The 27,399-nt window shown below is 33.1% G+C and overlaps 1 protein-coding gene across 5 annotated transcripts in view; it reads right to left on the bottom strand.

Annotated features, from left to right (window-relative positions):
• Positions 1–27,399, bottom strand: part of Stag1 (STAG1 cohesin complex component) — a 372,311-nt gene that overhangs the window by 70,856 nt on the left and 274,056 nt on the right. For all 5 annotated transcript variants that reach the window (XM_077795277.1, XM_077795281.1, XM_077795278.1 and 2 more), the window contains 5 exons: positions 25,272–25,370; positions 24,676–24,755; positions 13,595–13,702; positions 10,460–10,574; positions 3,159–3,276 (listed from right to left, as the gene is read on the bottom strand). In XM_077795277.1, the coding sequence (XP_077651403.1) occupies positions 3,159–3,276; positions 10,460–10,574; positions 13,595–13,702; positions 24,676–24,755; positions 25,272–25,370 (520 nt within the window). The remainder of the gene's footprint in view (positions 1–3,158; positions 3,277–10,459; positions 10,575–13,594; positions 13,703–24,675; positions 24,756–25,271; positions 25,371–27,399) is intronic.

A 27,399-nucleotide genomic window follows, 5' to 3' on the forward strand; every position in this document is an offset into this window, starting at 1 on the left:
CCTCCTATTGTTTGGTATCCACAATCTTTAAGTGAGTTACAGGCTCTTACTTTCTTCATAAACTATCTTCTAATTTTTTACTATTGTTTCTCATAGAGACCACTGCAACAATTACATACCTAGTCTTCTGCCTATTCCAAATCACATATATAAAGGCATTTTTCTTAAAATATGTATTGGATCACAGTGATCCTTGTTTAAAATCCTTCAATGGAATCCTAATCAAACTAATAAACTAAAAAAATTCACTTGTAAACTTAAAATATTCTAAATTATCTGATCTCTATCTCTATCTCCACTTGTTACCAATGGCTATGTTCTAGTTATTACAGCTCCTAGAATGAAATTATCATTCATGCTTCTGATGCTTTGCAATTGGTATTTCCACTATCTAGACATATCTTTTTTGATACTTCCTTTTGTTTCTTGGCTTACAAGTGGGATTCTTCAAAAAGGTCTTCCATCAGGATTTGATCTAAAGAAAAACCCTCCTTATTGTCCTTCACAGACATTTATTAACTCCTGGAATTAACAAATAGTTAAGAGTACATAACTTGATTTTTGGGTTTGCCTTCCTCAAAAGAATATAAGATCTATATGGGCCTAGTTTAATATTGTACCTTCAGTATTTAACATAATATTTGGCATATATAAAAGAGTAAATATTGGGCTGGGGCTGTAGCTCAGTGGTAGAGCAATTGTCTGGCATGTGTGAGGCACTGGGTTTGATCCTTAGCAGCACGTAAAAATAATAAATAAAGGCATTCTGTCCATCTACAAGTACAAAAATAGAAAAATTTAAAAAATGAGAGTAAATATTATTAAAATTATAAATAAATTAATGATTTGAATGGTTGTTATTGAATGCGTGCAAGGGATTAAACCCAGGGCTTTGTGCATTCTAGGGAAACGCTCTACCACTGAGCTACATCCCCAGCCTACAATTCCTGCTTTGAAGAATTTCATCATTTGCATCTTCAAGCAACTGAATACAGAATTTTAGCATTAGAAGCAATGAAAGAAGATTACCTAGTCAAAGGTTCATATATTAAAGTTAAAGAAGCTGATAATCATAAGTCAAATAACTTGTTACCTGGTAACAAAGCTATTAAGAACCCAGATCCTCACATTATTATATTAAACATTTATCCAATTTTTATTCTGCTATAAGCAAATACATACACACACACACACAAACACACACACACACACACACAACAGCCCCTTAAAAACACTGCAAGACAGTCTTAAGGTTACTGTGATTTAAGCTGGTGTTAGTCTTTTACAATGTGTCTCTTTCTCCAAATTTCAGACCTACATCTCAACTTTTAACTAAAATTTTCTTCACTGAAATTTTGCCACACTTCAACTGTCTAAAAAATAAATTCCAATCAGTTTCAAAAATAAGTTTCAGGTAGCTTTTTGTTATAAAATACAGCAAAATAGTAGCACAGAAAATTGATTTGAATGTCATTTGATGCCAGACCCTATAAGTCACATAACACTCACACACAAAAAGTATGAAAAAAGTTTAGTTATCTTGTAGATACAATTCTACATTTGTTATATGTAATTTCTCAGGCTTACCCTACTCAGATTCAATCACATCCTAAAACTGTGGTTCAGTTTAAAGAATGATTCCCATTTTAAAGGTAGCTTCTATAGCTAAAACCAGACCAACCATATCCAAACCAAACCAAACCAAACCAACCTCTTAACAGAAAGCCAAATAAATTCAATGTCAACTAAATTTACACCACAATGAAATATCTAAAAGCACATAGTTATTTTAAGAAGAGAAATCCATCTAGATCATCTTAATGACTCAAAGACTTATTAATTTACCGATTTACATATCTTACACAAAAGTAAAAACTAACAATACCAAAGCATACTACCTTGGCACTTCTTCCCTTAATTTGCATTCCTTGCCTCCCTTCTTATTAGACATAACCTTATAAAACATGAGGTGGTAAAGGAAAAAATGACTTGAAAACATGGATGGGATATATCACTCAAACTATGCCAGTGTTGTTTGGGTAGTACTGATTAGAAAGAAAAATTATTTCAACAGGAAAAATAATAAGATTAGTTAAAAATATAATGTATGAAGTCAGTGAACTGAGCAAGAAAATGTATAAGCAAAATAATAAGGAGAAAATGCAGAATATATGTTCATATTCTTATGATCATGAAAATAAAAGGAATGCAAAGTGCAGTTAGTTCAACCTAGTGAGCAAAGGGGTTCTGTCAACTTGTCATTTTCTAACTAAGGTTTATCATGGAAGAAAAAGGTCTGTGAAAAGTTTGGGAAGATAAAGGAAGAGAATGTGAAGTAGATATTCAAATTATACTTAACAAAGGCAAACTGAGCTTGTTTATGGGAGTGTATGTGGGTAGATGATGTCTATCTATGTTTCTCCCACTGAATCAAAGCTGGAATAGGTATAGGGGATGGTCACTCCGTTAGTGACCTGTTTGCACAGTCAAATGCAGGGGAGGGCTCATTCTGATCTTATAATATTTCAAAGGGTTGAACCATTAGGAGGGTAGTGGAAGCAGAACAAATAATCAATAGTATATTATCTTACTTAATCCTCCAAAGTATGTAAATTACATAAGGAAAATAATCTCTACTTTTAGAGAAAAGGAGACAAAGGATAAGAAAATATAATGAAAGAGGGGAAGATTGTGCTTTAATTAAATCACATTCTCAATGCTGGGGATGTAGCTCAGTGGTATACTGTGTGATAAGCAAGCACAAGACCCTGGGGTCAATCCCTAGTAGCCTCTCCCTGAAAAGACAGAGAAGAAAAAAAAAAGTATCAAAGTTTTTCCAAGTTTACATATCAAACAGCAAAAATATCCTGGATGCACTTTTTTTCACATTGAGTAATATCAGTATTTTGTGTCTCAAATCAGCATAAAGAAAACTTTTTTGAATACTACGTAACACAAGAATTTTTAAAGCCCTTGTGCAGCATGGTAGCAGTGCTAATATGGAAAGATGTTAAACCATAGAGACTTCCTTGTTATAGAAAACTGTTCTATTGAGAAAAAGATATATGGCATTCATTTTTAAGACGTGATCTATATAGGATAGTATGATTATAAATGAAAACATAACAATCTGTGAACCAACTTGTCAAATACTATACCTTCCTCTCCTTGAACAGGTTCTTCTAATAGCAATTCTGTCATACATTCCCAGTCTTTCAACAGTTCTTGAGAGCTCTCCCACAAACTGTCCACCAAGTAGGCTGCATGTTCGTGTAACTAAAATTAACAAATCAAGTGTGACTAAAGAACATTTAATAAAGAAATCACTATTAATACTGCAAGTTAATAAACCATTTTCTTTATAATTAAAATGGCTTGGTGTCAATGATTCTAAGAACCATGTGGAGAATAACATATATATTCATATTCCACCATCAATAATGTGGATATAGTATGTAGAATCATTTTTTTTCAAACATGAACAGTAGTAAAATTAAGGATCTCTTAAAGACTAATGACATCATTTACAGATGAGGAAATTGATAGTAGATTGCTACTTAGCAGAATCCCTGAAATTATAAACTGGATTTAGGTCACTTTTCACTTCTATTGGTCATCTCTTTTTAACTATTTTCTTTTAGGAAATTTATTACTTTCTCCCAGATTTCCATTTGAAACTTCAGTACTAGCCTCAACTTGGTGAAAAAGTAAAAAATGTAAGTTATTTCCCTCTCTTCTTTATCTACTTTCATTTCCATTTAACTCAACGCATCTATCACCTCACCTTCATTTTCTGGTCATTACTCTCTTTACACAAGTGACCCATGATCCCACAGTAAAGAAACACACTGAAGTTCCTTATCAAATACTTCACGACAAACTCTACCACTTGTTAGTCATTAAACTATACTTTGACAAAGAAGTATACTATACTTTGACAAAGAAGTATACTATACTTTGACAAAGAAGCCCTTCAGGCAATGGGAATGAAGAAGGTGTTGGCACTGTCCCAGTTTCTGTTACTCATAATTTCCACCCTTAGAAAAAAGACAGCCTGCCTTTGAGGCTCATGATACCCAGATAAACAATTCTAGGAATGGTTTTTCAAACTATAGACTGCAACTCATTCTTGGGTTGTTAAACTAGTTAAGTGCGTCGAAACAGAGATAAAAACAGTGAATAGCACATAGAAAGGATAAATATTATTTCACGTTACTGTCCCCCCCATACCTCCCAGTGCTGAGGATTGAACCCAAGGCTTCATGCATGCTGAGCAAGTGCTCTACTACTTAGCTATATCCCAGCCTTTAACTGTTATTTGTTATATATGCTTGTACTTGTCTTTGACAAAACATATTTCTCATCAGTAGGGACAGCCCAAAAAGTACTTTAGTTTTCTTTCTCACCTCCCTTACTAATTCTACCATATTCTAAACTTCAATGTAAATTTTAATAACTTGTTTAATGCTCTGTTTTCATTGACTCTGGTTCTGTACGTCATTTCTACTGCATTTTAAATCTTGCACACTGGCTCCAGAAGTGCATTAGGAAAACCATGCACACACAAACACACTACATAGTCTCCCAATGAATTTTATTAAAGCCAGAGCAGATAATAATGATCATCTCTGCTTCAAAAGAACACGGGCAAAGGTTTGCATTAAGGTATTTTAAATTTTCCGAACTCATATAGCATGAGAAACTATTCTTGAACCATCAGTAACATCATTCTAACAATGACAGGCACAAGTAATACAAAACTAGGTGTTAAAAATGAATATGAAAGCACAAAAAAAGAATAATAGTTTCAACACTTCTGTTAAAGACTATGCTGAAATGAAGAGTTATAGTTTAATGGACATAGTTTTAGTTTGGGAAGATTTGAAAAAGTTATGGAGATGGATGGCAGTGACGACCATAGAGCAATGTAAATGCACTTAATGCTACTGAACTGTACACTTAAAAAAATTGTTATGTCCATTTTACTATTATAAAAATGAACATGCTATATAGATGTGCTTTTATTTGACTGTGTAGATGCACATTTCCATAAATAAGATATATATTTAGAATTACAATATATATATCTAGTGGATTATACCTTTTATAAATAGATCCACGTTTTATCCCTCTTAATGCTTCTGGTCTTTCAATTCTGGTTTATTTTTTGATATTGTCCTGTTTTCTTTCTGAGGGCTCTTGTTATATCTGGACTTTTATTTGTAAATCCTGGTATTATTTTAACTAAAGTGTGTTTGTAAACATCATATAGCTATGTTTTATTTCTTTATTTCAACTCCTAATGACAATCTGTGTTTTAATACAGAATGTTAGCCTGTTTACATTTACTGGATTACTGATGTTGGAAATATTTCTGGCATTTTATTTTCTGTGCTTTAACTTATGCCATTTTCTTTAGTATTTTATCTGTCTTTCATTTTTAGCTTTATTTTGACTTATACTTTTCCATTAAAGATCATTAGAATATTTCTTTACTTTTCATTTAATCTGAACATTATATTTCTACTTAATAATATTTAGATTTCTGCCTTAAACATCACAGTCGTGTTTTTTTAGGCTCAGCTTTATTTAAACTTTTTCACTTATTTGTTCACTCAGTTTCTTATATTCCTGATTTCTTTTTATTGTATTCATTCTCTATTTTGCTAGAAAACATACTCAAGTAATATTTTACATATAGAGTTCATGAGTGGTTAACTTTTTGTCATTTGATTAGTTCCTTTCCTCCATTCTTTCTACATCTCTCTCATCTTTTTCCTTTCTTTCATCTTTTGTATTGCTTTCTAGAAAAAAATCCCTTGGTTCTATCTGTAGCCAATCCTTGGTTGTGTCTACTGAAGCCATTTATTGATTTTCCTCCTTAAATTTTAGAAACCATTTTAACTCATGTGAATTATCTTCCTCTTTTATAAGCCTCTTCACCTATTTGGCAGTATGAATTAAATCTTTTCGTCAATATGATGAATTTTATATTTATTTGTCAAGTTTTAAAGACTCTTGGTTGCTAATTTATATGTTGATGAGTCTACACTCATGAACAGTTTTAACTAGAATCCTTCCTTGACACTGATAGCAAGGTTCTGGCTTCCTTGGTGGAGCAGGAAAGGGGAATCTGTGATCAGGCAGGAATCCCCTCTATTGTACAGATATACAATTTCTCTTTTATATGCAAAATTTTCCTGTCCCTGTTGGTGGTCATAAAATTTTGGAAGCTTTCACTGCTTTCCTTTTCAGATCCATTTTATATACCCCAAATGTATGGACCAACAGTTCTAAAGTGATAAATATGCTCAGCTAAAGGACAGCTAGCTACTTAATTACTATTTATGCATTACCCCTTCACTAGCCTCTGTTGCTACCATCTTCACTGTATTTCTGAGTTGTTCCAGCAACACCTCAGTTAAAACAGGGATTTTCTATTTTTGTCTCACTGGGCAATGGGTTACCTAGTGCTAATAGATTTTTCAGTCAGTCTCTTCTCATTTACTTTATATATTCCACACACTCTTCACTCTTCTGATGAACTGATAATACCTCTTTCATTTTGACTAATTTAGCCTGAGGTTTTCAGTGGAGGAGCTAAAGGCAAAATTCAATGCTTAAATTAGTGTAAATCTAGATGCTAACTTCTTTGACAGTTTACTCACCTGACTCTAAGGTAGTGGATGCAATAGAATGTATTTTGTTAAAAATCAATAACCAATAGGTTAAAATTCAACGTTTACATCAGAAAAGCAAGATAATAAATTGGATCATTTTCTGATAAGAGTTGTAAATTTACCAACTCTAGTTACAATAATCAACACAATATGGTCAGTCAGGAGCTGGCTTGACGTGTCTTTAGGCATCTGTGACGGTCACAGAACTTGATATTCTCAAACTTCTATTAGAATACCAGGTAAATTCATGTTTGAGAAAAAAAGGAAAAAAGAATTCTAACATGGCTGGAAAGGATAAAAGGTCACTACAATCACCTTTCAGACATTTTATACTAAGGAGTAAGAGATGAAGCTATGAGAAGGCAGGCCTTGAGGCATTTTCAGTGGCTATTAAAAACCAAACTAAACCAAAACAAAACTTGGAATTTAAATTATCTAAAATCACATTTCTATTTATATAGGTAGATTTTTACCATGTTAAATGAAAGTATAATTTATTTTATTGGTTTTCCTCTAAGATAAACTAATCTCATCTTCCTGGTGATGAAAATTATAATTTTCTAGGTATATTCTGATTCATCTTTCAAACATTATACTATTTTTAATATTTTATCAAGTTTCTTCTATCTGCTAATCTGTCAGATAAATATATTTAAGGATTTCACTATATAATAGTACATTACTGTGATTCCTTTTATGACATATCATTTAGAATTCAAGTAATCATCTCAAAATTATTATAAATACTCTTATATTGGGTCTTTACCTCTGTTAAAATAGAGTCAGTCACTGTTAAATCATAAAGAACACAAACAAAACCCAAGCAAAAGAGCTTATTTATGCACAAAGAATGAACACTCTAGATGAGAAATCTTGGATATATCAATACACTGTTCAATTTTCTGTGTTAAATTACTGTCACAACTGTTCTCATTATTCTTTAAGCCTATAAGGAGAGTGACCATACCTCTAGTCTTTACAAAAATGTTCTGGGGCTGGGACTGTAGCTCAGTGGTAGAGTGCTTGCCTCACACTCATGAGGCATGGGTTCGGTCCTCAGCACCACATAAAAACAAAGATATTGTATCTATCCACAACTAAAAAACTATTTAAAAAATGTTCTAAAATAATATTAATCGCTTTCTTTTCTATGAAAAGTATCATAATATGAACACTACATATAGGGTGATCTGAACTTATCAAATTGAAATACCATTTATCCTACTGTCTGGCTTGCATTTATAATACAAGGTACTCTGTCACTAGATATTAATGACTATCATAAAGGTTGTGGTAGCTTAAAAATGTCACCTTTGAGTACTGCAAGAAAATTGACAACTAGTTTAGGCAGATCTCTTTATCTAGATAATTTCACTTACACTATAAATCCCTTTCAATATTTTATAATTTTATCTCACATTCCAGGAAAAGAATGATAATTGGTTCAGTTAAGTGATCTGTAATTTATCTATAAAAGACTCATCCTACTTATGATTTCTAAAGTGTCTAGTTAATTCAACATTTCAGGTGTCTGTTACTAAAATTTTACTAATGAACATGAGTTACAATAAAAAATTCAGAGTAGGACACAACTGGAATCCTATCATACTATAAGAATATGAATTCAATAAACATGCAGCTCTGAGTACACACTAGTACAACAGGATAAGAAGAAAGATTTTCACAAAGAATGATCATTCTGAAATACAGAAGACCATAAAAGCCAAAAACCAAGAATCAACCAGAAACCCTTAAATCTGATTTGCAGTTGCTTTTGCAGTCAACAAGAATGCCATGTAAAAGAATTACATTTTAATACTGCTGAAACACATTAGTAAATGGCAATAAACAAAGTAATACAGTAATGCAATCTGAAAATAGAGCAATAATAAACACCATAAATTACTGCCTTAAATAAAAGGCAAAACTGCCTAAAACTAAGTACTTACGCCTTTTAATAAATTAAGTCAACGTTCTTGAGCTTCCAGAAATCCAAAACATTTCCTTTAATTATATCTGCATACCCATCCTTATCAATATTTAAAATTACTGTTGATTTGACTGTTTCATAATACTTTTTATCCTATTCCTCTAAACTCTAAGGGGACTCAAGGTAAAGTTTGAAATGGATTATCCTAAGTGTAGTATTTATTGGGTATTAAGTGTTTTTTCTTAAAAATTCATGTTCATTTTATCTTACAACATATCCAAGCTTGTTTTGTAAAGAAAATAATGTATTGTGCCCTTACTATGCAAAGTATGGTTCCTGGACCAAGAGCATAAGCATATCACATAAGAACTTGTTAGAAATGCAGAATCTCAAGAATCCAGAGCCATTGTATCAGAACTAGCATTTTAACAAGATCCACAGGTTATCTGTATGTACATTTTAAACTATATTCTTAAATACAGTTTAAATATCATTTAAACTATACATGTTCTTAAATACATTCTTGACTCAAATGAAAACTCTCCAGATGGTTTCTGATTTTACTTTGTCTATTATGGAGTTACAACTAAAAAATCTATGGCAACTGTCCTTTCTACCCTGCTTTGCCATGACAACCCCCACCCCTTCATTTCAATGATTCAGTTCTCTGATTTTAATTTTCATATAAGCTACCTATTTGTCTTTCTCTAACTCATCCCTATACTGTTCCACCAAAACTCTCAAGTTTGAGTATTCACAGAATCTTAAATTTCTCATCCCTGACAATCCAACATAAACCCAAAACATTCATAGCCCAAACAAAGTTGAGTCTTATATTTCTATATTTTTTCTTTTTTTTAGTTATACACGGACACAATGTCTTTATTTATTTTTTTATGTGGAGCTAAGGATCGAACCCAGTGTCTCACATGTACGAGGCAAGCACTCTGCCTCTGAGCCACCACCCCAGTCTGAATTCTATGTTTTCTTTACAACTCTATTCTCACTCATTTCTAACCCAGTAGTTTATTCATTCCCTACTCCCACCCCTACTGGGAATAGAATCCAGGGGCGCTTAACCACTCAGCCACATCCCCAGCTCTTTTTATATTTTATTTAGAGACGGAGTCTTGCCAGGTTGCTTTTAGGGCATTGAGAAATTGCTGAGGCTGGCTTTGAACTCAAAATCTTTCTGTCTCAGCCTCCTGAGCCACTGTGATTACAGGCTTGTACCACCGTGCCTGGCTATTCAGGGGTTCTTTAGGTTTGGATGACCATTCCCCCAATAGAAAATACAGAATAAAATATCAAACAGTATTTTAGTAAGAAAAACTATAGTCTCCCTGTAAAAACAGATACTAATTGTACATTGAGTGTTAATTATAAAACTCTTTACATGATAACTGATACAGCAATGAAAACACTGCTATGAGAATTGTAGAACAGTTTAAAACATCTAAATTCATACTTTCCCTACTCCTTATTAAATAATGCAATTTTCAAAAATGATCAAACTAATGGTTTCAATAATTTGACAACTCCCAAAGTAAACACGTAATTTAAAACAAAAGATACATATTTAAGAGAAAAACAAACTAGTATGCAGTATTGCAACCCTGTAATAGTGTAAAAGTTTTAACAATTACTGTTATATACTCAATATTGATATAGCTCTACATGTATATTTAGAAGTTCCTTCCACAAAAGGTAGAGTATTAATTCTAAAATTAAGCAAGTTATAAAGACAACTTTGTAGAAATAGTCTTATTTTCATTTGATTTTAAATTCAATGACAATTTTATTTAATATGTAGTATATAAAAATAAAATGTTAATTTTTTTGCTTTTACCTCACTTTCAAGAAAAAAAAGGACAAGCATTCTAATGAGGTTTCCATTTGGACTGTTCCTTCCTCTCCTCTTTGCTAATGCCTCCTCGGCTTGTGGGTCATGTCTGCTAAACAGCCTGGTGGGAGGGGGAGGGGGGATGACAATAAAAGCATTACAAATTCTCATGGATATCAGTTAGTCTTTTCTTTCATTACACAAATTATTTCAGCATTTAAAAAAAATCTGAGATCAGATTACCAATCTATTTCAACAAAAATATGTTACTGATACCTTTATATAAAGGTTAAAAAATGGTTGGATTTGAAAATTTCCTTAAAGTATAGCTATATATAAAACATACAAGGAGGCTGGGATGTAGCTCAGTTGGTAGAGCGCTTGCCTTGAAAGCACAAGGCCCTGGGTTTACTCCCCAGCACCACCCACACACACAAAAAAATGATACTTGTGGTTAAAAAAAGAAAAGTACAAGGAAAATTTTACTGAATAATCGATGCTCAAATATTAATGAAAAATATAAGCACTGATAATATCCTATATGATTAATACTAGAGTACATAATTTTATAGGTTGATTTTGTCTTTAGTGGTGCTAGGGATTGAACCCAGGGCCGTCTGTGTGTTAGGCAAGCACTCTGTCACTGAACTATGTCCCTAGTCCTGTAATTTAGTTTTATTTTCTTAGATAATGATTTCACAATCACATAACTATAGAATTTAACCAAATGTTCCAGAAAATATGAAAATTCATATTTTTAATCATTACCTCTTACTTATAACTTATTACCAATTAACATGCTCACCCAAATGTTTTCAGTAAAATGACATTCATGTTACAGTTAGAAAAGTATCATTTAGTGACTAACTTTCTAAAATATGACTATGAAATTATCTGAAAAATTTCATTTGTTCAGTAGACTTATTCTAATAAAACTTGACTGCTAAAGGTCCTTAAGTCCCCTATTTCCAGTCATTGCTCTAGATAAAAAGGACATAGCAGCGACCAAAGACAAAACCCTGATTCTTTTATAAAAAAAAATCTCAGCTTTTATAAAAAATAAGAACATGGAGACAGACAAATAGCATGGGCTAATTTACATACGGAAGTCAAAGTTTGCCTCTCATATGAAAGGTAAATAACTGAAGAAAATAAGAAAAATTTCACGTGATACAAAAACAAAGAGATCCCAAGTAGAAAACTGCAACAGAAAATTTGTGTTTTGTTTGGCTGGGGGACATATAAGCCTTATCTTGAAACTATATGAATACAGCTATCACAATAGTTAAAAGAGATGGTTTTGTTTTGTGGGTAGCTTTCAGAGGGGTGGCAAATGAAAATTCTGAGGGTCCTTGGTAACTAAAAATATAGGAGTTTGGATAATGCATTTATTATATATATATTACTGAGAAGTTAGCGTAGGCTTCTAAACTTAAAAAAAATGTGGATTTTTGGATGACTTTAAAATATCCATTTCAGCTTACTATCATTTGGATGACTGGTTAAGACTGTGTGCATGGCTTGTAGATTTTAAGATACTGTGTGCACAAGCACAGATTCAAGTATTTTTGACATAATCCTAGAATTTCTGGGGCTGCTATATATTGTTAAGATTTTAATTTAAAAAAATGTTAAAGTAAAGAAAAAATATTTTAAAAGGTAATCATATTAAATGGTAAATGAATGTTTAAAAAAATCATTAAAAAATTAAAATGTGAATTGCTCCAGGGCAGGGGCTTAAAAATCAGTTAATTAAGGAAGTCTTCATTTACTTCCACAAGAATAGGCTTCATTTTCACAAACAAATAATAAACTTTTAGGTAAAGTGTCCCAATATAAAAAATGTTAGCAAATATCTCAAACTTATTCAAATGATACAGATAAAACAACTTTTCCCACTTTGAGTAGTACAATTACTTAGAGAAAAAACTGTTCTTGAGGCACTGTGATGTAGATACTTGAAGAAGAGACAGATCTGCTCATTATCAAAGTTAATCATCCAGGTGCAACAACTGCCCAGTGTATGATTTATATTCATGCTGTAGCACAATCACAAATTAGTACATAATGGACTTTTAGGTTCACGTGCCAATAATCAAAGCCACTAAGTTAAATCCACAATCAAAAAAGCAAAAAATAGGGGCTGGGGTTGTGGCTCGGTGGTAGAGCGCTCACCTAAAACGTGCAAGACGCTGGGTTTGATCCACAGCACCACATAAAAATAAATGAAATAAAGGTATTGTGTCCAAATGCAACTAAAAAAAAAAAAATTTAAAAAAAAAAAAACACAAAGCAAAAGGTACACATATAACCAATATGTTTGTATTATGAAAATAAATGATCCTACTGTTATAAAACATACAGTAGTAAACCATAATAAAAATGAATTTCATAAGTATTTATGCTTATAAATTCTCATTAATTTGATGCTTTGCCAAAATAAATTTAACAAGTTTTAAAAAAATTCAAAAAATTTAAACTTTAACTGTAAATATAACTTTAATAATTAATCACTATAGATTACTGTTTTTTATGGAGAGAACAGGGGGGAAAAAACCATGAAAAGTGGGGAGGCATTTTAAAGGTGATACTACAGAACATTTAAATTATAAATGTTGAAAAGGTAAGATTGGAACTCAAAATTTTAAAAGAAAAAAATTAGTAAAATGAAATATCATTACCTGGGGAGCTTTTTATTTTAAGGGGGGGGGGAGAGAAGAGAGAGACAGATAGAGAGAGAGAGAATTTTAATATTTAGTTTTTAGTTATTGGAGGACACAACATCTTTGTTTTTGGTGCTGAGAATCGAACCCAGGCCGCACGCATGCCAGGTGAGCACGCTACCGCTTGAGCCACATCCCCAACCCTACCTGGGGAGCTTTCATAAATTTCATATACTTTCCCAATTTCACCACCTAGCTGTGAATCATCTTTTCACATATCAGGGAAAAATAGATATATCAAAAGACATACCATTCTCAGGAATATAATTTATAATGTGTAAAGTTTATGAAGCTATGATAGCTGAGTAAGGTGATATGCACATTTTTTAATACTCTGTTCAATTACTACTACTCTCTTCTACTAACTCTAAAACAACAAAAAAACCCCAAAATACATGAGTTTTGAAAAATAACTCACTTTTTGTGAAGGAACTCTCCTGCTGCCACAGCAACAGGGCGATGTGCTGAATAAACCAAGTGGTAAACATTTTCACAGTCTTCATTGGAAAGGGCTTCTTCACTTCCACTGAAAATTTCAGAAAGTTAACAGCTGAACCAAAATAAGCACATATTTTCAGTTCTACTGTTATTTCAAAATTTGAAAGTTCAACATAAAAGTTGAAGGCACACTGATTTTAGTTTCCGCCTTATCTTACTTTGAAAGTACTATTTCACTATATAAAAGACACAATCATTATAAAATGTTCAGAATATATAGATAAAACAGGGAGAAAATAAAATATATAATACTTCCACACACACATATTCTTATACAATGACTATTAAGCTCTTTAAATGTGCATAAGATTTTTGTTGATATGTTCTGGCAATATTTTTGTCCTTGTTTCATAGAAATTACTATGCTATATAAGTCTTCTTTCCAGAACTGTATTTTTAAAATTACATTTTAGCGCCATATTTACAGTACTATTTGGTCTTCTTAATAAATGGATTCTGTAGGAAAAACCATTCCTTTCTCAACTTTCTATTCAGGCATTCTTAAAAAGTCGGCATCATTTTTTAGTTGGTCATAATGTGTCTTTAAGTACTCCCCCCACCAAGAATATCCATATTATGACTGTTTTAAAATGTCTGATATAATTAAAGATTAACAACAACTATGTGGGAAACAAAAAAATGTACACATTTTTGACAACATGTAGGGGTTTAGAGCTCATGCCCCAAATTCACATCTGGAGATGCCTCAGGAACTAGGATGTTGAGGAATCTATCATATAAAATTAGAATGATCTGGTCAGGAAAAATAAAAATCAAGGATGGTAGTCAGCCTAGAAACATTTTTTTCCTCAATAATCTCTGTTCCATTATTATAAGCCAGAAAAACAGAGTAGTGTTAACAAACAAGACAACTGTCAATAGGTGCTGGGAAATAACAGTAAGTGTAAGTAGACTGGCTAGTCCATGAACTTACTTTCTTTATCTATCCATTCCATATTCTTGGGGCTATGAAATTATAATCGAAAGACACAATTTTAAGACTACCAAAGAAGAGCATTAGATTATAACAAGAGGCTTTTTGCTCTAAAGCACAAATGTCTCTATGTCCAATTTATACCAAAAATTATAAGGAGGGGTATAAGGCTAGGGTTGTTTCCCAAGTTAGATATCATTAGTCCACTGGCTAATACCCTCAAAAATTAACAGTTTAACATCAAAACAAAACAAAACAAAACAATTTAACATGACATCTTAGGAACCCAAGCTCAAAAATGAAAGGAAAACAATGTGTATCAAATAGATGGACAGAATGTAACAGGATGTTATATTTAACTTTACCTGAAGTTTTGGGAGTTTTAGTATGGCAGAGATCTCACAAATCAAGTAAAACAAGGTCAAATTAATTTTTTCATGCACGTGCTATCAGATACAGGAAAGCTGGGTTGGGATGCTTAGCTTATTACCCAACAAAATAATAAGTAACTAGAAATTAGGAGACTGAGCAACATAATTGGTAGAAAAAATCTCTTCATTTTCTAACTTTATTTACTGGAATTGAACTTGGGGCATTACCACTGCGATACTTCCTCAGGCCTTTCTATTTTATTTTGGGACACTGTCTGGCTAAATTGCCTAAGCTGACCTTGAATTTGTGATATTACTGCCTCAGGCTTCCAGAGTAGGTGCAATTACAAATAGGTGGGATTACAAGCAGTAGGTGGGGTTCCACCATATGTTACTAATATGGTTTCTTTTTTTTTTATTGGTTGTTCACAACATTACAAAGCTCTTGACATATCATATTTCATACATTAGATTGAAGTGGGTTATGAACTCCCAATTTTACCCCAAATGCAGATTGCAGAATCACGTCGGTTACACATCCACATTTTTACATAATGCCCTATTAGTAATTGTTGTATTCTGCTACCTTTCCTATCCCCTACTATCCCCCCTCCCCTTCCCTCATATCTTCTCTCTCTACCCTATCTACTATAATTCATTTCTCTCCTTGTTTATTTTCCCATTCCCCTCACAACCTCTTATATGTAATTTTGTATAGCAATGAGGGTCTCCCTTCATTTCCATGCAATTTCTCTTTTCTCTCCCTTTCCCTCCCATCTCATGTCTCTGTTTAAAGTTAATATTTTCTTCCTGCTCTTCCTCCCCACTCTGTTCATAGTTGCTCTCATTATATCAAAGAAGACATTTGGTATTTGTTTTTTAGGGATTGGCTAGCTTCACTAAGCATAATCTGCTCTAGTGCCATCCATTTCCCTGCAAATTCCATGATTTTGTCATTTTTTAGTGCTGCGTAATATTCCATGGTGTATAAATGCCACATTTTTTTTTATCCATTCATCTATTGAAGGGCATCTGGGTTGGTTCCACAGTCTAGCTATTGTGAATTGTGCTGCTATGAACATCGATGTGGCAGTATCCCTGTAGCATGCTCTTTTAAGGTCTTCAGGGAATAGTCCTTAAGGTCTTCAGGGAATAGTCCGAGAAGGGCAATAGCAGGGTCAAATGGTGGTTCCATTCCCAGCTTTCCCAGGAATCTCCATATTGCTTTCCAAATTGGCCGAACCAATTTGCAGACCCACCAGCAATGTACAAGTGTACCCTTTCCTCCACATCCTCGCCAGCACTTGTTGTTGTTTGACTTCATAGTGGCTGCCAATCTTACTGGAGTGAGATGGTATCTTAGGGTGGTTTTGATTTGCATTTCTCTGACTGCTAGAGATGGTGAGCATTTTTTCATGTACTTGTTGATTGATTGTATATCCTCCTCTGAGAAGTGTCTGTTCAGGTCCTTGGCCCATTTGTTGATTGGGTTATTTGTTATTTTATTGTCTAATTTTTTGAGTTCTTTGTATACTCTGGATATTAGGGCTCTATCTGAAGTGTGAGGAGTAAAAATTTGTTCCCAGGATGTAGGCTCCCTATTTACCTCTCTTATTGTTTCTCTTGCTGAGAAAAAACTTTTTAGTTTAAGTAAGTCCCATTTGTTGATTCTTGTTATTAACTCTTGTGCTATGGGTGTCCTATTAAGGAATTTGGAGCCCGACCCCACAATATGTAGATCGGAACCAACTTTTTCTTCTATCAGACGCAGAGTCTCTGATTGGGAATCAACCTAACAAAAGAGGTAAAAGATTTATACAATGTAAACTACAGAACCCTAAAGAGAGAAGTAGAAGAAGATCTTAGAAGATGGAAAAATATACCCTGTTCATGGATAGGCAGAACTAACATTATCAAAATGGCGATATTACCAAAAGTTCTCTATAGGTTTAATGCAATGCCAATCAAAATCCCAACGGCATTTCTTGTAGAAATAGATAAAGCAATCATGAAATTCATATGGAAAAATAAAAGACCCAGAATAGCAAAAGCAATTCTAAGTAGGAAGTGTGAATCAGGCGGTATAGCGATACCAGATTTCAAACTATATTACAGAGCAATAGTGACAAAAACAGCATGGTACTGGTACCAAAACAGGCGGGTGGACCAATGGTATAGAACAGAGGACACAGAGACTAATCCACAAAGTTACAACTATCTTATATTTGATAAAGGGGCTAAAAGCATGCAATGGAGGAAGGATAGCATCTTCAACAAATGGTGTTGGGAAAACTGGAAATCCATATGCAACAAAATGAAACTGAATCCCTTTCTCTCACCATGCACAAAAGTTAACTCAAAATGGATCAAGGAGCTTGATACTAATATGGTTTCTTTAAAGACAGAGATATCAGAGTGTTGTGGTACTCTGAAGCCTTTCCCTAAGCTAATCTAGAACACCAAGTTTCAGAAAATTTCAATGAAAACGTTATGAATATTCTTTAAAATTATAAGAAATTTTAGAAACTAGTATCTAGTGCAGGGATTAAAGAGTTCTAAAGATAAAATGTTTGTGGAGCAGTCCACAGTAGGAGAAACAAGAGTGTATGGATACCAGGGAGTGCATAGTACTTCAACCATTCACGAATGGTCTTGATTTCCTTTAGGCCATGTATGTAATATTGAAAAGGAACATTTCTGAATAGATTTAAAAGACTCTACCCAATAGAACTACCTTTAGGGCAAACAACTTCCACACAGAAAACATAAATGCCAGGAGTTGTAGAGATCTATGAGGAATTCACAAAAGCACCAATGTCTCCAATGCATTTAGAATATCTGACAGAACTATAGTGTTAACAATTTCTTTCCACCCTTAATAAACATGCAGTTATATATAGACACAATGTCTTTAGTTTATTTATTTTTTTATACGTGGTGCCGAGGATTGAACCCAGTGTCTCATATGTGCAAGGCAAGCACTCTGCCACTGAGCCACAACCCCAGCTCAAATTCTATATTTTCTTTACAACTCTATTCTCACTCATTTCTAACCCAGTAGTTTATTCATTCATTCCCCACCAACCCTACTGGGAATAGAATCTACGCACTTATAAAACCACTCAATCTTGTACATTTGTGGGAAAAGTAGAATTTTTCCAGACATACAAGTCTTAGAAGGTTTGAAAACACCCTTGAAGGTAGAAATCTAACTTATTTAGATAATCTTTGGAGACTGAAATAATTACTCTGCTGGAAAAAAAGGAAGAAGAATTATCAAAGTAAAAAACAAACGAGCTGTCTAAATGATCAAGTACTGAAACTAAATAAAAAAGGCAGACAGCCAGATATATATACATACAGTCTAATGATACAGATCTCATCTCAAATTCCAGACAATACCACTGAAATATATGAGTGGTTAGAATGTCAGGATACTGTATTTTTCAGCGCAAAGGTATCAATAGCTGGTCAAATTCACCAGAAAACCTAAGGGCAAATATTTTAAAATAGATTTTAGAGGGGAAATAAAACTCTTCATAATTGATTATGAAAAATATTTTATGATCAACATTCAGGAGGAAAGGTAAGGCAACAATTATAAGACTTTTATACATTATCCTTAAAAAGTAGACAGGAAATAATATGAATGAAACAATGTATAAATTCAGCAAAATAAATATGTATACAATTATATGCAATATGTGTATATATATTGTTTTTATTTACTTATTTTGTAGTGCCAGGGATCAAACTCAGGGCATTGTGCATATTAGGCAAATGCTTTAACACTGACTAACCTCCTCAGCTCTAATGTTTCTAAACATATTAATAAAATACAAAGAATTGACCAGAACATTCAGAACATATTCTGAGATAACAGAATAAAATAGAAAGGAAAGCTTTAAACTTTTTTTTTTTTTGTGGAAAACAAAAATATACTATTGAGTTCTCTATAATAAAACTGGAAAACAGAGATGTGCCATGGTTTCAGTAATAATGGCAGTTCCCTCTGATCCCAAACCATGCCATTACCTCTCCTATTTCAGTCAGCCAGATCCTGCTCCAAAGTAACTATGTGTGGCAAGGCAGTAACCAAAAATAACGGACATACAGGAAAGATACAACCGGATCTGATGGAGTACACTATTGAGGTGTTGGAGAAATATGGAAAAGAATACTTCAACCCATATTAAGGAGTTTGACAAGATGTATAACTCCACCTGGTATTACTTCTTGGGGAGCAATTTTGTATTATGTGATACATGAAACCAAACATTTTTTCAACATCCAACTGGGTCAAACCGCTATTTTTCTATTAAAATCTGGTTAAAAGCATAGATTGTGACACATACCCAATGATTCATCCAAAAATGAAGACTGAAGACTAAATTTTGAATACCAAATACTGAATTCTTCAGTCCTTGCAAAGGGAACAGACTAATCTTTGAACAATTTATTGTGTTTTGTACAGGTCATTCTCTGCACAATTTCATTATGGTATAAAACAATTAGCACAATAGCTTAAAACAGGGTATGGTGGTGCATGCATGTAATCCCATCAATTCAGGATGCTGAGGGAAGAGAATCACAAGTTAAAGATAAGCCTCAGCAATTTAGCAAGGACTTAAGCAACTTAGCAAGATCCTGTCTTAAAATAAAAAGTGAAAAAAGCTGGGGATGTGGTAAAGTAGTTTATAGCAGCTCAATTCACAATAGCTCAACTACGGAACCAACCTAGATGCCCTTCATCAGATGAATGGATAAAGAAAATGTGATATATATATATATATACATACACATACACACACACACACACACACACACACACACACACACACACACACACACAATGGAATACTACTCCCTAAAGGAAAATGAAATTATGGCATTTGCAGGTGAACGGATGGGGCTGGAGAATATCATGCTATGTGAAATAAGCCAAACCAGAAACAGCAAAGACTGAATGTTTTCTTTGATAAGTGGATGCTAATCCATAATGGAGGTGGGGGTTATGGAAGAATGAAGGAAATTTTTTTTTCTTTCAGAGTAGAAATTAGAAGTTTATTAAAGGACAGCAGAAAAGACTTCTCCCGGAGGAAGAAGGGGACCCAAGAGGTGGAATCCCGAATGAAGGAAATTTTGACTGTGCAGAGGGGAGTGAGAGGAGAGGGTGTGATAATGTGAAGGATGGTGGAATGAAACGGACATTACTACCCTATACATGTATGATTACACTACCAGTGTGATTCTATACCATGTTCAGCCAAAGGAAGAAGAAGTTGTGCCACATTGTGTACAATGTATCAAAATCTATTCTACTGTCATGCATAACTAATTAGAAGAAATTTAAAAAATAAAATTAAAAAACAAAACAAAACTCTAGCCAGAGCAATTAGGCAAGAGAAAGAAATAAAGGGCATCCAAACTGAAAAAGTCATCATCAAACTGTCACTGTTTGCAGATGACACGATCTTAGGCAAATGCTTTACCACTGACTAACCTCCTCTTATACATAAAATCAACAACAAAACCTAAACACTCTGCTGGAAGAAAACAATTACAACTAATAAATTAACTCAGCAAAGTTGCAGAATACAAAATCATCATTAAAAAAAAAAAAACCTTCAGCAGCACTGCTATACACCAACAGCAAATTATCTGAAATAGGAATCAACACAGTAATCCCATTTATAATACTTACAAAAAATGGTAAAATACAAAAGGATAAGTTTAACAAAAAGGTGAAAGATTTCTACAATGCAATCTATAAAATGCCAGTGAAAGAAACTGAAGAGGGCACATGTAAATGAAAAGAGATCCCCTGGTTCATGGGTTGAAAGAATTAGTGTTTTAAAAATGTCTATACCGCCCAAAGTGATCAACAGATTCAGTGCAATCCCTATCAAAGTACCAATGACATTCTCAACAGAACTAGAAAAATAGCACTAAAATTTGTATGGGTTCAAAAAATGCCACCAATATCCAAAGCAATCTTCAGTAAAAAGAACAAAGCAGGAGACATTATATTACCTGACTTCAAAATAAATTATAAAGCTGTAGTAATCAAAACAACACAGGACTGGTAAAAAAAAGAGACATAGACCAATGGAACAAAATAGACTAGAAGTAAACACAAGCATCGATAGTCAACTAACTTTCAACAAAGATCCAAAGAATACACATGGGAGAAGAGATGGTATTTTCAGTAAATGGTACTAGGAAAATTGGATATCCACACACAGAATAAAATGAGACCCCCATTTCCCACCCATTTCAAAAATCAATTGTAGGAGCTGGGGTTGTGGCTCAGTGGCAGAGTGCTTGCCTCAAATATGTATGGCACTGGATTTCATTCTCAGCACCACATATAAATAAAAAATAAAGGTCCATCAGTAACTAAAATGAATAAAATAAATAAAATTTTAAAAAATTCAACTGTACATGGACTAAAAGACTTATATAAGACATGAAATCGATAAAACAAAACAGGGGAAGTGTTTGAGGGATATTGGAAAGGCCAAGAATATTCTGGAGAGGACCCCAAGAGCAGAGGAAACAAGAGCAGAAAAGTACAGGAAATAAAAGCCAAATGGTATTACATTAAACTACTAAGTGTTTGTACAGCAAAGGTACAGTAAAGAGATGTACAACATATAGAATGGGAGGAAGTATATCCAAACTATATACCTGATAAGAGGTTAATATCCAGAACTTACAATAAACTTCAAAAACTCCAACAGTAAAAATCCAGTCTGATTAAAATTGGGCTATAATCCTAGAAACTTGGGAGGGTGAGACAGGAAGATCAGAAGCTTGAGGCTAGTCTCAGCAATTTAAAAAGACCCTGTCTCAAAATGAAAAATAAAAAAAAAACCCAGGGATGTGGCTCAGCAGTAAAACATCCTTGGGTTCAATCACCAGTAGTGCAAAACAACAACAACAACAACAACACCGCCACCACCACCACAACAAAAGGTTGTCAACTCATCCTAGTAAGATGGCTACTATCAAAAAGACTAAAGATATCAAGTGTTGGTAAGAGTTAAGGAAACTCATACTGTTAGTGGGAATGTAAATTAGTTCAGTCCTTGTAGAAAACAGTATGTATATTCCTTCAAAAAATTAAAAACAGAGCTGGGGTTGTAGCTCAGTGGTAGAGAGCTTGCTTGGCACTGGTAGGGCACTAGGTTCAATCCTCAGCACCACATAAAAATAAATAAATAAATAAATAAATAAATAAAGATATTTGGTCCAGTACAACTTAAAAAAAATTAAAAACATAACTACCATATGATCTACAAATATAGATCATATATCTACCCCCTACTGAGTATATATTCTAAGGAAATAAAATCCCTACATGGAAGAGGACGTCTATACTCAGGTTCACTGCAGCACTACTCACAATAGCCAAGAAATGGAAGCAATCAAAGTGTCTATCAACTAAAAATGGAGAAAGAAAAGGTGATATATATACAAAAAGGAAACAATTCAGCCATGAAAAAGGATGATAGAACTAGAGTTAGGTGAAATAAGCCAGGCATATATGTGGAATGTAAAAAAAAAAAAAAAAAAAACAAAAAACCCTGATGTAGAAGTTGAGGGCAGAATGGTATTTAGGAGAGGCTGGGGAGATTAAGAGAAAGGGAAGGGTGAAGAGACCCCAATAAATGGCTACTGAGTTAGTTACACAGATGTTCAAGTTTAACATGGGACAGCAGGATGACTATAGATAAGGATAATGTATATATTTACTTCAAAAAGAGGAAAGGATTTTCAAAGTAAAGAAATGATAAATGTTTGAGGAGATCCACATATTTAACCTAATTTCAACATTAGACATGTACCAAAATATCATGCTACCCGATTACTATGTACAATTTTATTTACATTTATTTATACTCTTTTTTTGTGGTGATGGGGATCAAACCCAAGGCCTTTCACATGTTAGGCAAACATTCTACCATTGAGTAGATAACTGAGTTATAATTGAGTCATATCTTTAGCCCCATACAATTTTTGTTTTTATGTATGTGCTTAAAAAATAAATTTAATTCTAAAATGTCAAATTTATTAATGATAACAGATGTGTATTTAATACTGTATTTAAACAAAACAGAACTGTATCATGTTCAAATAGAATTTATTCTAGAAATGCAAGGGGTGCTTACCACTAGACAGATTTATTAATTTAACTCAGGTTCATTAGTGGATAATGGGAAAATCTCAGGAAATTCATATACAAAGGAAACATTTTATCATGGACCAAAAGATACCACAGAAATCACAGAAACTAAAAACTTTAATTGCCTCCCCAGAACAAGAACAAAACTGTCTTCTATCAGTGACACTGTTAATAGTAATAAAGGAACTGGTTATGCAATTTGACAAGAGATGAAAACTTGTAAGGTTAGGAACTGAAATTGTTTGCAAATAATGTAACTTACATAGTACAAGTAAACAGAATGAACAAAACATCAGAAGAAATGAGAGTTCTAATCCAGTATAACTATAAAACTAACATAAAAATTGAAGGTTTCTACACCTCAGCAACAACCACGTAGAAGCTAGGCATCATGGCCTATAATCCAAGCAACTCAGGAGGCAGAGGTAGGAGGATAGCAAGTTTGAGGCCAGACTCAACCAATTAGTGAGGCCCTAAGCAACTTAGTGAGACCCTGTCTCAAAACATAAGAAACCCACCAAAACAAGAAGTAGAAAATACTAAATACCAATTATATAGCAATAAAACTACAAAGTTTTAAAGAATTAACATATACTAAATAACACAGAAGATCACCATGGAAAATTGAGCTCTATGTATAAGACCTAATGATATCAACAAAGAAATGCATCTTTTCATGAATAAATGATATAATATAATAAAAACTTCCATTTTCTCCTAAATTCCATGAAGTTCTAATATTTAAAATACTAACCAAAATTTTGAAGCAACTGACAAGTATATTTTAAAAATTCTTATCATAGAAAAAAGGATTTTAAATAGACCAGAGAATCTACCAATAAGAGAAGAGGCTGGATTTTAAAATATATTATAAAGCCAAAATAATAAAAAGCATGGTATAAAGGCAAAAAGGTATAAAGAACTCAAGCATCAGTAGACCCCTGTATAGCTATTTAGTTCATGACAGGTGTGTCATTATAAAGTATATAGAGAAGAATGTGTAACAATTTTGCTAGAAATCACATTCTCTTACAGATTCTATTTTTATAGTCAAACTTGTAACGAAAAAGCTATTTTTCTTAAATAGCTTTCTTAAAATTGCTATTTTAAAATCTATTTTTGATCATTTTGTAAATAAAACAATTACCTGCTTTATTTCCTATCTTTTGGTTTTACATACATTCCAAAAAGCCTATTTGAAAAATCTATCCCTTTTGAGAGATCTTTCTTTTGAAGACTTCTTTCATTGGTATTTTCTCTAGATTGTATGAAAGAACTTTAATATGGAGGAAAGAGACAACAGTCAAAATGAAAAACAAAAACAAAACAAATCCACACACAATCAAAAAAAAAAAAAAAAAAAGAATACTTTGTTTGGAACAAAACCTTAAGGTATTAAAAGTAGAACCTGAAGTGATAAATATATTTAAGGGCTTTATATACAAAAGGATATCAATAATGCAGAGAAAAGGGCAATAAAATATCAAAATATTAAAAAATAAACTCACTGAAGTATTAGAGTAACCAATCGAATAGCTTCCACTGCAACATCATATTCTTTGTCAAGTGTCATTGATACAATGCGATCCTAAAAAAATAGTTATAAAAAAATAAACCATAAATATAAAAAAGCTGAGAAAGACTTAAGATTATGTATTCTGAGGCATATGTGCCACACTAATGATAGGTTAAATGCAAAACTTTATTCTTGAAATCATATTCTCATAGTTCTACTCTCACAAAGGAGATGCTAGAATGTTTGTAATTTAAAATCTTTCTCATCAACTGGCATTCCCAGAACACTGTGACAGGGAAACCTTTAGTTACAAAATTAATACATTCATTAAAGAAGATATATAAAGAAATAATTTTAAACAAGAAAGACATTTTTAAGGAAACAAGAACTCTTGTGTGTATTTGTGGTAAAGTAGATACTGACTCATTTATTTCAGGCGGGTTTATTTAAAGAATATGTAGTAAAGAACAGGAATTAAACACTTATTACAGTAATGTCATTTGATAAACTAGCTATAAGTACAAGGTTATAATGAGAAATAATGTAGGTACTATGAAAAATAATAATCTCACTGTTCTTAATGCTTACCTTGAATCGGTTAGTGAATAGCTCCAGTTTGGGAAATAATTCTCTATTGGTATATAGACTCTGTAGAGCTTTCAAACACTTCAGTCTGACTTCCCCTTGCTTCAGAGATACAAATAAAAACACAAAAGAAGCAGTTAATTCCATGCCACAAAGATTATAATAAAAATACTGAAGTCTTTATGAAGAATAAAATAATTTCAGTTTAGTCATTTAAAAATACATTGAAAATCCCTTAGTTTCTTGTGAATATAACTGTGTCAAACATTTATCAACTCTGACCATATAATGAGTATCTCTCATATTATTCGGTGATACTTAGAATTTTTAACTTATGATCATAATTAGAGAAGGGAATGCTCATTTTTTTCTATATGTAATTATAGAATAATCCTGTGGCAAAACTTAATTTCATATTAAAGTTATCATTTATTCATGCAACAAGTATTTACTGGATGCCTTTTACATTCCAAGGAGAGTAGTAAGGAAACAGATAAACAGCAGAATGTTTAAAACACTGGGAAAATGACACAGTGTAGAGTCCTGGGGGTGCGAGTTACTAGAAGAATATCTTTAATATAAAGTCACTAATTAAGAGTAAAGGTTGTTGGCAATCACAGTGTAAACAGAATGTGTATGGCATCATCTAGAAATTTAGTCAACACTCTCAAAGGATTCAAGAGATTAATTTTTTTTTTTTTTGGTACGGGGGATTGAACACTCAACCACTGAGCCACATCCCACATCTCTCAATCAGGGACTACATATACAAAAGCAAGGCAATAAGCAACTCAATGAGATCTTGTTGCTAAATAAAATACAAATTAGGGCTGGGGAAGTGGCTCAGTGGTTGAGTGCTTCTCAGTTCAATGCCAGTTGCCCCTCCAAAAACAAAACAAGACAAAACAAAACAAAACAAAATCCCCAAAGCGCACGCACACACACGTCTAAGTACAGGGATATGCTGGTAAAAGATTTAGTAACTCATTCTGGGGAACAGGGCACACTTTGTTACGCATGCAAAGATCCGTAACATAAATACACCTTCCATAGATGATACTGAACTACCAATGAACTATCATTGAACTCATTCATGGAGAAGTGTGTATAATCACCCTCTTGCAAGCTAATTCAACTACTAATAGCACAGCAGTGAATGAAGTGATATTATCTGTTAAGGTTAGTTATAGCATGTAGGAGAAATCTGAAGTGTTTATACCAGGTGCAATTAATACTCCACCCAAACTCCCTTTACTTGTTAATTCTTCAGCCTATGTCAACTGCTAATGATTCCTATACACACCTTTCTCTGAAGAAACCACCATGGTTGAAAAGACCCACCTGGCACAGAAATTCCTAAGAGGTTATGTTTCACCTTTCCTATTCACTCCACTCCACTCTCACCTTTCCCAGACTAATGCCCATAACCAGAGTAGAAAGACATAATGGTAAAACAGCCTAACTGTTTAACTCTGGCAGGACAAACTTTGAGATGTAATTTATTCGTTGTGAGATTGTGCAGAGTCTAGACTTATTCTGAAACCACCTGTTGGGCTGTTTCCTGCTTTATCATATTTTCCAATAAGATACTCCTGAGTACAAACCTAATCATGTGCTACAAAACAATGTTTTGCTCAATCAGGGACTACATATACAAAGGTGATCCCAGAAGATACAATGGAATTGAAAAATTCCTAGTATCTAGGGACACTGTAGTCATCATAACATCATGGCAGAACTTATTACTCATGTGTTTGTGTTGATGCTGGTGTAAACAAACCTACTATGCATATACAATTATGCACAGTATATAATATTTGACAATAATAGTAAATGACTTACTAGCTTATGCACCTGCTATATGCTTTATCATTATTTTAGAATATATATCTGCTTAAAGGCAAAAAGTTTATTATAAAATAATATACTATGTTTAGCTCACAGCAGCTTTACAAAATCTTGTGATTAGTCAAATGCAGTTATTGTGTTTATTCACTGAAAAAATGGCCAGGTGACACATCTTTCAGAACATATCCCCATTGTTAAGACACACAACTATACTGTTAGCACAATAATTCCTCAGGTTTGGCTTCTAGGGAATGTGATCTAACTTTTTTGATGAGATTCTGAG

This window comes from Urocitellus parryii, chromosome 2, assembly GCF_045843805.1.
Source record: "Urocitellus parryii isolate mUroPar1 chromosome 2, mUroPar1.hap1, whole genome shotgun sequence".
Taxonomy (NCBI): Eukaryota; Metazoa; Chordata; class Mammalia; order Rodentia; family Sciuridae; genus Urocitellus; species Urocitellus parryii.